Source organism: Rousettus aegyptiacus, unplaced genomic scaffold, assembly GCF_014176215.1.
Source record: "Rousettus aegyptiacus isolate mRouAeg1 unplaced genomic scaffold, mRouAeg1.p scaffold_m13_p_3, whole genome shotgun sequence".
Taxonomy (NCBI): Eukaryota; Metazoa; Chordata; class Mammalia; order Chiroptera; family Pteropodidae; genus Rousettus; species Rousettus aegyptiacus.
In genome coordinates, this window is record NW_023416306.1 from 46,564,569 (window position 1) to 46,578,658 (window position 14,090).

General features: G+C 38.6%; 1 protein-coding gene across 1 annotated transcript in view; it reads left to right on the forward strand.

The window, feature by feature from the left end:
* Positions 1-14,090, forward strand: part of DMRT1 (doublesex and mab-3 related transcription factor 1) — a 90,851-nt gene that overhangs the window by 43,185 nt on the left and 33,576 nt on the right. The window contains exon 4 of the mRNA XM_016135566.2: positions 4,304-4,451. Within this exon, the coding sequence (XP_015991052.2) occupies positions 4,304-4,451 (148 nt within the window). The remainder of the gene's footprint in view (positions 1-4,303; positions 4,452-14,090) is intronic.

Genomic DNA, 14,090 nt, shown 5'->3' on the forward strand with positions numbered 1-14,090 from the left:
AGGCACTGCCATTACCTGCATGGAGTGTTCAGGTGAGTGACCAGACTCTCTTCCTGTCTGAAGCATTAACAGACAACCAATGAATAGTATTTAGGAATTTTTTGAAAAGGAAGTGGAGTCTAACTTTTTTATGTTTTGTTGGGATTTTGTTGTTACTGTAAAAAAGGGTGACTGAGGTATATAAATCCGATGTTTCAGATTTATCGTGTTTTCTGTTCTCAGCAGTTTAATAAAATAAAACTGGAAGCTCTTAGATTTTCTTTTGGGGTTAATGCTAACACCATGCACGTGTTCTGGGAGTCCAGCTCCCATCCATTGGTTATATCCTGGTTTGGAGACTTGGGAGAGTAATAAGTATATAAAACATGCCTCTTGCTTGCTGGCTACCACATGTTAGTAATAATATAGTTATAATTCACTGGAATTTAGGTTTTTAGATTTTACTTGGTTTGTTTAATTGAAAGGAATAAAAAAATCTTGAGAAGAAACAAGGCAGCATTGCATAAATGAAAAAAATTAAAGTCTTTTAGCAGAACTGAACTGTTCCTTTAATTTGTGTGCACCTTCTGCCCCTCAGTTGAATTTACTGTTTTAGCGGGAAGGGAAGGCTGAGCACAAGGGGATGGTAACATTAGGTTATTTTAAAGCAAGCTTCTCAACATTGGCACTGTTGAAATGTTGGCCTGGATAATTCTTTCTTGTCGAGACTGTCCGGTGCATTGTAGAATGTTTAGCAACATCTCTGGTCTTCATTCACTACATACCAGTAGCATCCCCCAACTCGCAAATGTTGTGACAATTAAGCGTCTCCAGACTTTACCAAGTGTCCCTTGGGGGACAAAGTGCCCCCAGTTGAGTAATGCTGGTTTAAAGTAAGACAACAAATTTCAAAGCTTTCCTTATTTACCCATTTTGTCTAACCTGAAAATAGCAGGACTGTGATTTTTTTAAGTTAGAAGCAAGAGTGATTTAGAATTTTAAATTGCTTTCAGCCACACCTCTTTTTTCTGGGCTTTGTGGGTAAATCATGATTCAGTTTTATGCTTCAGAGGTTTATACATGCACTTAGAAACACATAGAACTGTTCTTATGTCCAAGTTGTCACATGGATAGTTATTTCTTGATAATTCTTCCAGCTGAAAGTAGCTCCAGTGATTGATGGCCTCAGTAAGTTCACATCTTAATAACCTCAGATGGAGTTTGACCCTTTGTATCATTTTCTTCTTTTGCTGGAAGTCTTTTATAGCTCAGTGGTCTTGGGGATTCATTGGAGAAATTGAATGAGTTCAGATAACTCAGTTTCTATTTCCAAATAATCCTTGTTATCCGATGCTTTCTAAAAACAGAAAAGGAATTAAGGAGGAAAATAAACATGCACAGATTTGATATTTTGTTTATTTTTCAGTAAGTTTTAGTTAAAAGGAAAAGAAAAGAACTGTAGTCTATCGGAATCTCTTTTCAAATAATATACACAATGAGATTGGCAGCAGTTGGCCAGTTGGTTTGTCAGAGTTAACCTTTCACATTTTTTAGTTAATACTGGGGATGTTGGAGTGTGGGAAATGTATAGGTAACTCTAGAACACTGGTTCTCAGTCTTGGTTACAATTGGAATTAACCTGGAGGTGGTGGAGCCCAGGCATCAGTGCTGGGTCTCCATCGCTCCTTATTCTAGTGGGAGTGAAGGTTGAGAACCAGGGTACATTTTTATAAGTGAAACTGTATTGGAATACAGCCATGCCCATTTATTTACCAATTGTCTAGAGATCCTGTGGCTTCCAAATCCTAAAAATATTTACTGTTTAGCCATTTACCAAAAAAGTTTGCTGACCCCTGTTGTAGACTCACAGTGAATATTTTTCATATTTTCAAAAAGGGGCTTTATACAAAATTCATAGTAAGTGGGGAAAAATCCAGCATTTTGCAGAGCCTACAGGCTCAAAACCTATCGGTTTTCTTGTATATGGGGAAAATTGAAAAGCATTTGCCTTGAAGATACTGTCACTCCAGGAGGTGGTATGACCAACTCAGCACCCAGAGTGGGGAGTCTCCACTATTTATGTTATGACACTTTGTCAGCACTTGTCTATTCATTCAGTATTCATTACTTAGACTATGTAATTGACTTGAGGGAAGGCTGTAACGCAGAAATGGCTTTCTTATGCAAAGTCCTTGAGTTTATTACCGCTGCAACAATTCTAGATGGCGGCAGACCCCTAAAAAAAATCCTTTAGCTAAGGGGCGTGTGGGGGGCGGGGCTCATGTATGAAAAGAATAATGAAAAATTTTAAATTTGAAAAATGTAAAACAATGTTCAGTTCAGGTGGAAAATAGATAGTTGTAAACAGTTGGTCAAAAGAGTTTTTTTGAAGGTCCTCCTTTGGTCATAGGCCCCTAAAAGCGCTAAATATGAGATAAGATTATTTATTCCAGTCCCTTGTTACCAAAGTGAGATTGTTGAACCAACAGAATCAGCATCTCCCGAAGTGTGTCACACTCTGAGGCCCCACCCCAGACAGGCTGAATCAGAATCTACTTTTTAACAGGATCTCCAGGCCGTTTGTGTGAGTATTTAGAGAGCACTGCACTGGGAAGCACAGGTCTGATTGATAACTGGGTCTGGGCAGTAAAAACATGGTTGATCCCTCTTTAATGATTTCACAGCTCCTTAATGGCTCTCCTGACTTGGGCTCACTCATTAAGACAGCTAGTTTTTCCCCTTGGGCTGTTTCCAAGCATAACTTGCTTGCCTTCTTATTTAGTAAAGATTTATATGATGGTAGAAAATGAAAATTGGATGATTGAGCTAGAAGAGATACTCTTTTATATGCTTCAGAAAAATAAACTAGGAAGGCTAAAGAGAACTTGCCAGATAAAGTTTACTTGAAAGATAATAATGAAGTGGAATGGAGTCTTGCTTCTATAAAAAGAAATAATCCATTCATCAGAGCATATATTTGCACTGGGGAATAGTTGGGAGGGTAAAAAATGAACCCGTTAAACGTCTCAAATTAGCACACACAAATCAAGGAGTAGGCTCCTCTACTAAGCAGTGGCATAATATTCTGAGTACATTTCTGCCTATATTACTTGGGAAATTGTCCAAAATTTGGATATTCATAGACAATCTTGAGGGAGTCCAGTATCTAATTTTACCCTGCCATGCTCTGTCAAGTTACTATTATTTTCCTTATCAAGTAAGTAGCTTTCTAGAGGTTGGATTGAAAAATATGATTTTGAAATTATTCCTTAATTCTTGAACAGAATTAGTGTATCCTAAACATTCGTTTTGATTGGCTTTTTTGGGTAAAGTTAATACAATCTAAATTTAATATTTTTAAAGCAGTATAAATAAAGTCTAGATGTTTTTTCTGTAAAGTTGTAATATGTTTTATGTTTAGTGTCTGTATCAGGGTCTGTGCAGGAAACAACAATTCTAGGTATTCGTGGAAGTGGCTAGGAAAGTGGAAATGGGGTCCCCTTCTAAGCCTGCAGGTCCTATGTCCTTCGAATGAGAGATCTAGAAGCTATGTGAACTCCTCCTTACGTCAAAGCTGCCCTGTGGTCCCATAGGTCTGATTGTCAGAAGAAATGCATGACTGCTGCATGTCAGCTGCTCACTGCTGCTCAAGGGACAGCGTGTGCTTCCTTCTGCCTTCCCTTTGTCTTCCAGCTCTCAGTCCATGTCCCGTTAGCAGAATCCAAATCACCTCCAGAACCCTGGTGACAGGAGTCTGGGAAGCAGAGATACCAGACTTTTGTTCCTTTCTACAAGGAAAAGCATAGAAGGGGTGTAGGACTGGATTCTGAGTGACAATATCCAGCACAGCATCATGCTAATGACAATAGCTTATTCTCATATGGTATTCGCATGTCATTTAAAAAAAAACATTCTCTATATTAACACCATAAGGGTTATAACTAATGCAAGATGCCAGTTTTAAACAGGAAGAAATGTGAAATTAAATAACTTGCTGTTCCTTAAACAAGCTAGTCAGTGTTACAGTGGATCGTGTTGGCTCCTAAGCTGCACTCTCTCGCCTTTCCTGCCCCTTTTCTCTTTAGTACTTGTTAATCAAGCATCACATGACCAGATGAAATTTTAAGGGTGCCTTATCAGGGACCTCAAGCTTGAAAAGGCAACCTGGGATGCACAGTTCTAGTGTTTTCAGGGTCAGTACACTGAAAGGCGTATTCATGGTTGAGGATACTTCCAACTTAATAGGCTATTCCCTTCATTTAAAGAATTAAGTAATTCTTGTAATGATTGTAAAATGCAGCCTATATATTTCTTTTTTCTTAAGCAAATGAAAACCGTGGAGAATCGCCATGCAATGAGTTCCCAGTACAGGATGCATTCTTACTACCCACCTCCCTCCTACTTGGGCCAGAGCGTGTCCCAGATCTTCACCTTTGAGGACGGCCCTTCTTACTCGGAAGCCAAAGCGAGTGGTAAGTGTCTGGTTACACAGACTGGATTTAGGATGGAGAGAGGATGAGCATCCAGCACTGGGCGTCCGGCTCTCTAACGGCTTACCACTTAGGAGCTGTTGGAAAGTTTATTGTTTGACTCTTATATTTATGGTATTTTGTTATAGAATGATTTTACTTTAGTAGATTCTTGATATCATGTTTCTTTTTTCTGAATACTCGGAGTAACAAGAATAAGACCAGATACTCTTATTAAGAAGCTAAAAATGTGTTTTCCGGAGGATTGCTATGAAATACAGGGGCACTTTAAATGTGGTGCAAGTCTTGATATTTTTGCTAAAGTGAATTTCTGTATATTGAGTACTCATTTCCCAAAACTTTTCCATTTTAAATTTGAAGGTGTATTTATCTTTTGGGAGAAGAAATAAAATAACATAATAAAACATTTTTGAGTACAATAGATCTCAGAGTTTATGTAGTAGCATTGCAAATAACTGATATGATGGCTTTAAAATAAAAAATGATTGTTTAATGAACCAAAGCACTTTGAAATACACAATTGCTCACTTCAATTTTAACCTTCTCCTCAACGTTTACACCATGATGATAGACAAGCCTTTTATGGTGCTGTGTTCCCAGGCCCTCTTTTTCAGTTCTTTATATTTAAGCATCATCTTTTGAACTAGGAAACTGAGAAACACTTACAAGTAAGGCAGTAAGTAGAAATCAGGGCAATAGTGAATGACTTGGTAGAGAAACTTACTACTGGAACTTAGCCTCTACTAAACAAAAGTTTATTTTTTCAATAGCTTGACTTTCTACAAAGAACTTGCTTCTTTGTAAAGCAAGTGCTTTGAGAATGAGAATCAGAACCAGGCTTTGATTTCCAAATTCAGAACAGTGAAGTCTGAAAAAGCCGGGCAAGTTATGCTTTATTTACCATACTAAAACAAAATAAGAGATTTCATTAATAGGGAATATATAGGTCAAGATAACTGATCAGTTTGAACTATAGAGAGACTGAAATACACAATGTTGATTGTACTTTTTTATTATTTTTTGTCAGGACTGGAAAACACAACTCTGTGCTATAAATATTTATACCATATGATATATGCCTATATAGTCTTTCTTTCATACTGCCTTTGATTATATATATTTATCTGGATTGTAAGCTCCTTAAGGACAGAACACATTTTATATACCTTTTCATCTGTTATCATGTCTTTTATTTGATATTGAGTGAATTAATGAGCAAATGAATGAATATATGAATCAGGTATTATTTTTAAGTAGCTTGTTCTGTAAGGAAACATAATCCTGAAAGGTCAGAATTCTTATTGTTTAATGGAGCCAATGTACAATTTAGAGATGAAGCAGTTAAAGAAATGTTTGTTCATACAAAAAATTTAGCAATGAAACCTACTTTCAGGAAGAAATTGCCTGAGCTTCTTTCTCCAGGAATAATGTAGTATTTTTTAGAAGCACTGGCATTCTTGAGTCAGGTGTAAATCTGGAGGAAGACAACAAGACGAAAAGATAAGAGAAAATTTATTAGAGCAGAGGAGAATGAATTTGGAGTGGAGCAGTAGGCATTTGAATTTATGGCAGAAAAGGAAGAGATCCAGAAGGAAAGAGGTTACAGTCCAGTAAAGAAGAGACCAGCTGTACCATTGTTCATAGGGAAAGACTAGGTGAATAACACCTAGAATTTCTCACATCTTTTTTGGTGATATGTATATTTGAAAGTGTGGTGTGAGGATTCCCCAGATTTAACTTTCCAGTACCCCTCACTCACTAATAATTAATTGAGAGGGTCAAGCTTCGGACATGATAGAGTTAGTTAGGAAGCACCATAGTGAAATTGCAGTATTACCTACTTTGGAATTGTCATGGAGACAGAGAACATGAATTAATAGAAAATCCAAATCTCAGCCAATTTTTATTTTAAAGAAATGTGGCTTTATGAGTTTCAAATGTATGGTATTATGGGCTCTACATTGCATGAAATTTTTACAGTGCTAGTGGGAAGGGAAGAGTAAAGAGAAAGTTGTGTTTGGATGTCTACAAGGACACCCCAGGTGTCATCTCTTGGGGCATTGGATCTTCAGTTTTATCATCAGCCTAGATATAAGTAGAGAGCTCTTTGGGGACAAGTTAGGTCCCTAAGTGGGGCTGAGGCTAGTGGCAGGGTGTCGTGGGTGGGTTCGGGGACATCAGTATATTCATTTGTGAGAGGTGTCAAAGGCTGGCTGATGACCAGTTACATTTATCAGTTCTGTCAAGTTTGAGTTGAGGTCCTTGGGTTGGTTGTGTTAATAAATAAGTTATGATGTGTAAGTGAGGACTTGCCAAGATTACTCTAAGTAAGGACTTCTAAGTAATTTGAAAAGCTGTTTTCAGTAGCTTTAATGTTTTCTTTAAAGTGTAAATTTGTCCATTTATTCAGTTTCATTAAAGAGAAGCTTAACCTCTATGGTCTGAAGAAATGAGTCCAAGTTCAATGTTTTCCTCTGATTTTGCTGAAGATTGAAACATAGAAATAGAATGTAGGGGCGAAAAGAATTACAGGAGGAGTTTTTCTTTTGCCATGTTGCTGGGGTTTTTGCTTTGTTTTTGTAAAAAGGCTAGGAGCCATTTTTTTTGTCGTTGTTGTTCTTTTTATATCCTGAAAAGCATTAGGAGGTAAATCAAAGAAATGGCAGGGCCCAGTCAAGTAGGACTTTGTAAACTATTGCAAGTACTTTGGCCTTTATTTCAAGTGAACTGGGAAGCTGTTGGAGAACTTCTTCTAGTGAAGACGCTGCATGTCTGCCTTGTGGCTTTTAAAGATCACTCTGGTGACTATCTAAGAATAGACTGTAGGGATGCAAAGTAGAAGCAGGGAGACCGGTTAAAAAGCTATCGCAGTAATTCTTGCAAAAGATGGTAATGGCTTTGTCAGGGTGGGAGTATGATAGTGGTGATAATAAGTGGTTGAATTCTAGATTTGTTTTGAGACCAGCATGATTTGCCGATGGATTTGGAATGTGTCAGGAAGAGAGGAATGAAGGATAATTCCGTAGCTTTTCACCTGACCAGGTAGAATATTGGAATTTCCCTTTATTGAGGTAAAGAAGACCATGGGAAAAACAGGTTTGTGGGGATTAGGAGTTTGATTTTGCACACGCTAAGTTTGAGATATTCACGAGTCATCCAAACGGATTGTGAAGTAGGAATTGGATGTATGAAGTCTGAACTTGAGAGAAGTTTCTCTGCTAGAATTAAGAACTTGAGAGGTCAGTTCATAGTTGTTGTTTGAAGTCAGTATGATGATATTCCCCTAGAGAAGTGAGTGTAGATGGAGAAGAACAAAGGACAAAGGCTTGAGCCCTGGGGCCCTCCAGCATTAAGAGCTCTGCTAGATGAGGACCAGCAAAGGAGAACACAAAAGAAGCAGCCTGTGAGGTAGGAGGAAAACTAAGGGTGAATGGTGTTTTGGAAGCCAAGAAAAGAAAGTATTTCAATGAAAGGAGTCAAATAATGCTGGTCAAATGAGATGAGGACTGAAATTAACCATTGGCCACTGTGAGGTAGAAATGATTGATGACCTTGATGAATAGCCACTTTGGTAGGGAGGAGGTACATGGGAGAAAAGCCCTGGGGCAGTGAGTACAGACAGCTCTTTAAGGAGTTTTGCTGTAAGAGGGGTAGTGAAATAGGGTACTAACTAGAGAAAGAGTTGAGTTCAAGTAATTTCCTTTTCTCTTTTTTTAGAGAAGGGAGATATTATAATAGGTTTGTGTGCTGATGGGAGTGATCCAGTAGAAGGAAAATTAGTCTGTGCAAGGTGTGTGTCGGGGCACAGCTGTTAGGGACAGTGGCAGTGGCTCTGGGCAAGCAAGGTGGGATGGGATCTAAGGCAGTGGTTCTCTGAGTGGGGGCCACAGACTGATGTGGGTCTGTGGATGCTTTGTTGCTGGTCTGAAAGGAGGTAAGTAGAAAAATTAAGAGTAAATAAAAACTTTTAGCAGCTTGACATAGCAATCTAATAAAAATATTAGGTCTTGATTTTCTATCTTGCATCTTTCTAGTAATTTATTATTTTATTGAAGTAAGATACACCTAACAAAATTAACCAGTAACTATTTTAAAGTGTGAAACTCAGTGGCATTTAATATAATCACGATGTTTGCCAGCCATTACCTCTGTCTAATAGGCATTTTCATTACCTCAGGAAGAAACCGTATTTCCATTGAACAGTCACTCCTATTTTCCCTCTCTCTGGCTCCTGATAACCATGAATCTGCTTTCTGTCTCAGTGGATTTGTCTATTCTGGATTTTCATGTAAATAGAATCATACAATCTGTGGCCTTTTGTGACTGGCTGCTTTTACTGAACATAGTATTTTCGAGGTTCATACAAGTTTTAGCATCTATCAGCACATCATCCCTTTTTATGGCCTAATAAGATTCCGAAATATACCACGTTTTTTTTTTTATTTATTCATTAGTTGATGGACATTGGGATTGTTTACCTTTTGGCTATTTGGGTAGCATTGCTATGAATATTCTTATACATCTTTGAATACTTGCTTTCAGTTTTTATGGGCACGTATCTGGGAGTAGAATTCCTGGACCATATGGTAATTTCATTTAACTTTTTGAGGAACTGCCCAACTCTTTTCTACAGTGGCTGTACTGTTTTACATTCCCACCATGGAGTGTAAGGGTTCCAGTTTCTCTTGCCAACGCGTGTTATTTCTCATTTTTTAAATTATGATTCTGGTAATTCATTGTTACTGTATTTTATAAAACTATCAGATCATGGTATATTGGAAACTGAAAAAAAAAATTTTTAACAAAACTGATTCCTCCATACAGATAGTTTGAGAAACACTGACCTGGTTCCCAAGTGAGGGTTGGCTTATGTAAGAATGTGGACAATTCATAGTAAGTAGTTCAGGAAGTGGTATTAGAAACATCCTGGAAATAATGCTGCTTCTACTAGGAATGAAGCTATAGATTACACAGTAATACCTCTATGTTAATAGATGCACACATGTCTACGGGTAGGTGCCATTTCATATCTGTAAATAGGCATCTCTCTACATACTGAGTTCTTGAATATAAATTCTTGGAGTATATTGGGGCTGGCCAACCCCCACAAAAAGGTTTCAATTTAAAATAGGAAGGATAAACATACTTTGATCTTTTTATTTATTTACTCTGTGATCTCAATTTAAAAGTTAGAAATGGTACACCTTTCTGGTTCATTGGCCTCTTCTGTCTTCGATACGGCAGGAGACCCCGGTGCAAACTCAACCTTCCTTAACATTCAGCCTCTACTCTTTCCAGGAGAAGGAAACACACATTTGCTATTAATGTATTATTTACCTAAAACACATAGGATGTGAGGTGAGGTGCAGAGCATTTACATTTCACCCAAAGGTCAGATGGCCAAGGTCAGTGGAAGGGCCTGAGTTGACAGCCTCGTGCTCCTTCTATGATGTCTGGGCAGCTTGCAGAGGCCTATGAGTCTCCAACTATGAGTTTTGAATCCATTCAACATTAGCAGTTTCCTAGGCCAAGGAATCTAGAAGTGCTTAATTTCACTGATGGCATATGCTCCCTCTCGCAGTGGTCATGACTAAATGCAGAATGGTTAAGGTTTCATTCAATGGAATGAATTTGCTTAATGCTACATGTTAGAGTTAGATTTTAGCAAAAACTCATCCAGCCAAACCTCCCAGGTGAGAAGAGAGGTGGTGCTGCCTGGTGGAGGCACCTCAGATCTCCTCACTCACGGTCCAGGATGTCAGTGCTGCCTATGATGTGGAGCGATGGGACATTCTGCCCTGAGTGGCTGGGTGGGGCTGAGATTCTGTGCTTAGCATCTGAATGGAGCTGTGACTCACCAGCTATGTAGTCTTGGGAGTGTTAGACCCTTTTCTGAGAGTTCTGGTTTCTTTACCTATTGAAGGAGTGTGAGGAGGTGGGCCCTGTCAAACCCACACAGGTGTTATGAGGGTGAAATCGTGTCCCTTATGTTAACAAGCTCTGTAAATAAAAAGGTGCAATAAGAGATGGCAGGATACTATTACTTTTCACCATTCCTTTCTGCTAGGATTGTGTTGACGTTTCAAGCATTTCTTCTTGTCAGGGAGAAAGATGTTCTAGAAACGTTTTAGAGTCTTGCTCAAACAGGAAGGAAAGCAAGCCAAAGAATCCGAGAGCTGCTTTTGTTTATGTTCTGCTCTGAATTGTATGGCAAGCTGGTAGGAAGAAAAACACTGACCCCTTTCTTTCCCTACTTTTTAAAGAAAGTGAATGCATTTTATGCAACATTTGGAAGATTTTGACTTTAAACTTGGAACTTTAGGAAGTGACTTATCATTTGCTAAATTCAAAAAAAAAAAAAAAGAGCTCTTGGCTGGTAAACCTTATGTGACCTTTATATTTGTGGCTTAGCTTTGAACAGAGAGGGAAGTAGGGCATTCACTGGCACTGACCGTGGAGGCCAATGCATGCAAGAGAATGGACCCGACCACAGGAGGGGATATCTGGCTCAGATGCCCAGCTCTGGGCTAGATTCTAAGATGTTCGCTTCAGTCCCCTCATTTGGAAAGTTGAAAAAAAAATAACAGCTTTACTTATTTTTATATATGGATCACATAAACAGTTATGTAAAAGTATGGCAGAAGCTGTCAACTCCCTTATTCTCACATGAATACCCATTTCTTACACATCTCTTTATTTCAACAAATGCCTGGCAGTGGGCTGTACACATGAAAGTGATTATGATCATTAAGGAGGGCTTATTTTTTAGCTCTACTTTAATTTAGCTCTAAACTACGTGGATTGTGTTTCTTGAAATTAGCTAGACATCATGGTCTGCTGAGTGAGAAGGATGAAGCATAATAATTTTAAGCATATAATAAACATTTAGAAATGGCAGCTTTGAAGACTTATTTTTAATATATCATACATATGATGTTTCTTAAGTAAAGCAAAGGAAGTAACCAGAGAAGAGAGGTCTATAAGGACACCAGCAAGTCCCTTTATACCTAAAGGGTAGTAAAGTAAAGAAGGGAAGCTAATAAAATGCTGTTTAATGAGGACACATAGATTTCTGTCTTTTTTTCAAACCTCTTTTTTTTTCCTCCATGAAAAGAGCCCCATACAAGACATAGTGGAGAAGACTGAGAGCTGATGTGCTCCTAACATGTCCTCTGTATAAAACTGGCTTTTGACAAAGCCACCACTAGTCTAGGAATAGCAGACACTTTCCCAGAGATCCCTGAGGGAGGTCAGACTCACTTGTTCACCGAAGGAAAGAGTTTACTCACTGCAGCACTTCAGTAAGAATTACCAGGGCAGAGATTATATTCTTTTAGTTCTGTATTTCTCCAGGTGCCTATTATTCTCCTGTGTTATCAGAAGGTTCATGGGATGGGTTTTGTTCTTGAATGTCTAAGAAACTGACCTGTGGTTCCTTTCTGCTGGTCCCTCACTGGCCCAGAGTTAGGCATTCTGGTAAAGCAATCAGTGAAATAAATCTGACATGGTCAAACATGGGCTACAACCACCAGGCTACAAACACACCCTGGATTTATAGTATGTAGAATCTTCCCTCTGGAAAACTTGCATTTCTAAAGACTTAATTCTTTACATACCCTTGGTTTTCGATTTATTACATAGCCATGCAAGAGAGGTCGAGAGGGGCTTAATCACTATCACAGTAGAGATTGGGTCGAGTTGCAGGCCAGATGCTGTGGCATCTCTGAGCCTTGGTGCTGGTGTTTAGGAAGAGGAGCCAGCATTAGAACTTAAGTCTCCAAACCACTTCCCTGGAGCAGACTTTCTTTCTGCTAGTATATCCTCTGGTTGCCTCGTCCCTTTTCTTTCTTTCCTTTTCTCACAAATTCTTATGTGGCTTTTGCAACATCTGTAAGACAATGTTCTGTGCTCTTGATGGGGATAACTCATTAACTTCTCATAGCATTATCCCCATTTTTCAGATGAGGACACTGAGACATAGAGACAATGTCTGTGAAGTAGGGAGGAAAAGGAGACCTCATCTTCCTGTTCCAGGTGCAGAAACAGCACCGTGATGATCTAGCTTGTCTGAGGCCTCACGGTATTAACAGTCCAGCTTTCTCATGTTTGAAATATTTTCAAGGAAATAACTGTGATTGAGGTTCAGAGTACGTGGAGATGTACTGCCTGCCAGGACTAAAAATATGGATGCAATAGTACTTCTTGTGCTGTAATGATAAAATTCCAAAGTCTGCTCCCTCGGCATATACACCATGCAGAAACACCCTCTTCCAAGGGTATCTTTCTGTAGCATGTTGATATCTCAGCAAAAAAAACCCAAAAACAAACAAACAAAAAACTAAAAGCAGCTTGAAAACCCTTACTAGGTGCGGTATTTATAATTTTATTCCCAAAGCTAAATACAAACTTTAAAAGCACATTTATGACTTTATTAACACAGTAAGGCCACTTTTAATTTTGTGGTTATATTTGAATTTTCTTTTTATAACAGGAGGGAGGTGAAGTACAAGTGTTAATATTTGATGGAAAGCAGACATTACAAAATTAAATAAGTAGTTATTAGCTTTGAAATTATAAATGCAAATAGAAACATAATTCCTTTTTTATATAGTCCTTTTCTCCCATGGACATAAGCTATTATTTTAAAATTAGTATGAATAAAAAGCTTGGTTTATTTTTTCCCAGATAATTTTTGAGACAGTATTTTCCACTCTACTTAGTCTGTCATTGGCTTATTATGAAATTGCTTTTACATCTTGATTTTAAAAACTCTTGAGTTCAATAACCATGATGTCTTCACAGGAGATTTCCTTTGGGCTAAAGGTTCTAGTCTACAGCAGGATATAGAGAGAGTGAGCTCTGGAAAGTACACTTTTAGGAACTTGTAAGTGTCCTGACATAACCAGGTTGAACAAAATGATGAAAAAACATCGCTTGCCCATGTTTTCGAAGCTAACTTTATCTCGATGGGATTCAGGTGTGACATTTAGTTCCCTACCTTCCTGCTTGCTCCAGGGGCCCCAGTCTGTTGTAGGCACATCACATGTCATCAGTTTGCTATTTCTGTTAATCATTCAGTGACCATTTGTATTTAAAAATCCTGAAGAGGCAGCATTCACACGAGCATCAACTTGGATATGACATAGCCATTCTGATTAGAGCATCCAACATCATCACATATGGGATTTTGACTTGGATGCACCGAGCCTCAGTGATGTTTTGCAGGAGTGGTGTGGAGTAACTCGGGAGTTTATTTTCCTTGCTCCGCTCCTCAGAGGCACAGCTCAGGCCAAGTACAACTTGAATAACCTTCAGGAAAGCTGTGCTGTCCTTCTGTCGGCCGCTGTCTTTGAAAATTGCCTCCAGAGTTAGTGAGCAGGAACAGTTAAGATTTACAAACAATGATGAAGCTTGTCATGCATCTTTCACCATTCATCATCCAGGTGCCGTGCCTGGGCGGTGAAGTGTTCTTCATAAAAACCAGCTCAGTGTGAAATACACCTCGCTGCAATGTTTACTGCTCTGAAGCTCGTCAGAGGCCCTTTATAGTAAATCCAGATTGCGATGTGACATTACAGTATATCATTGCCCGGTGCGGTGGGGTTTACACTGGGAATGAGT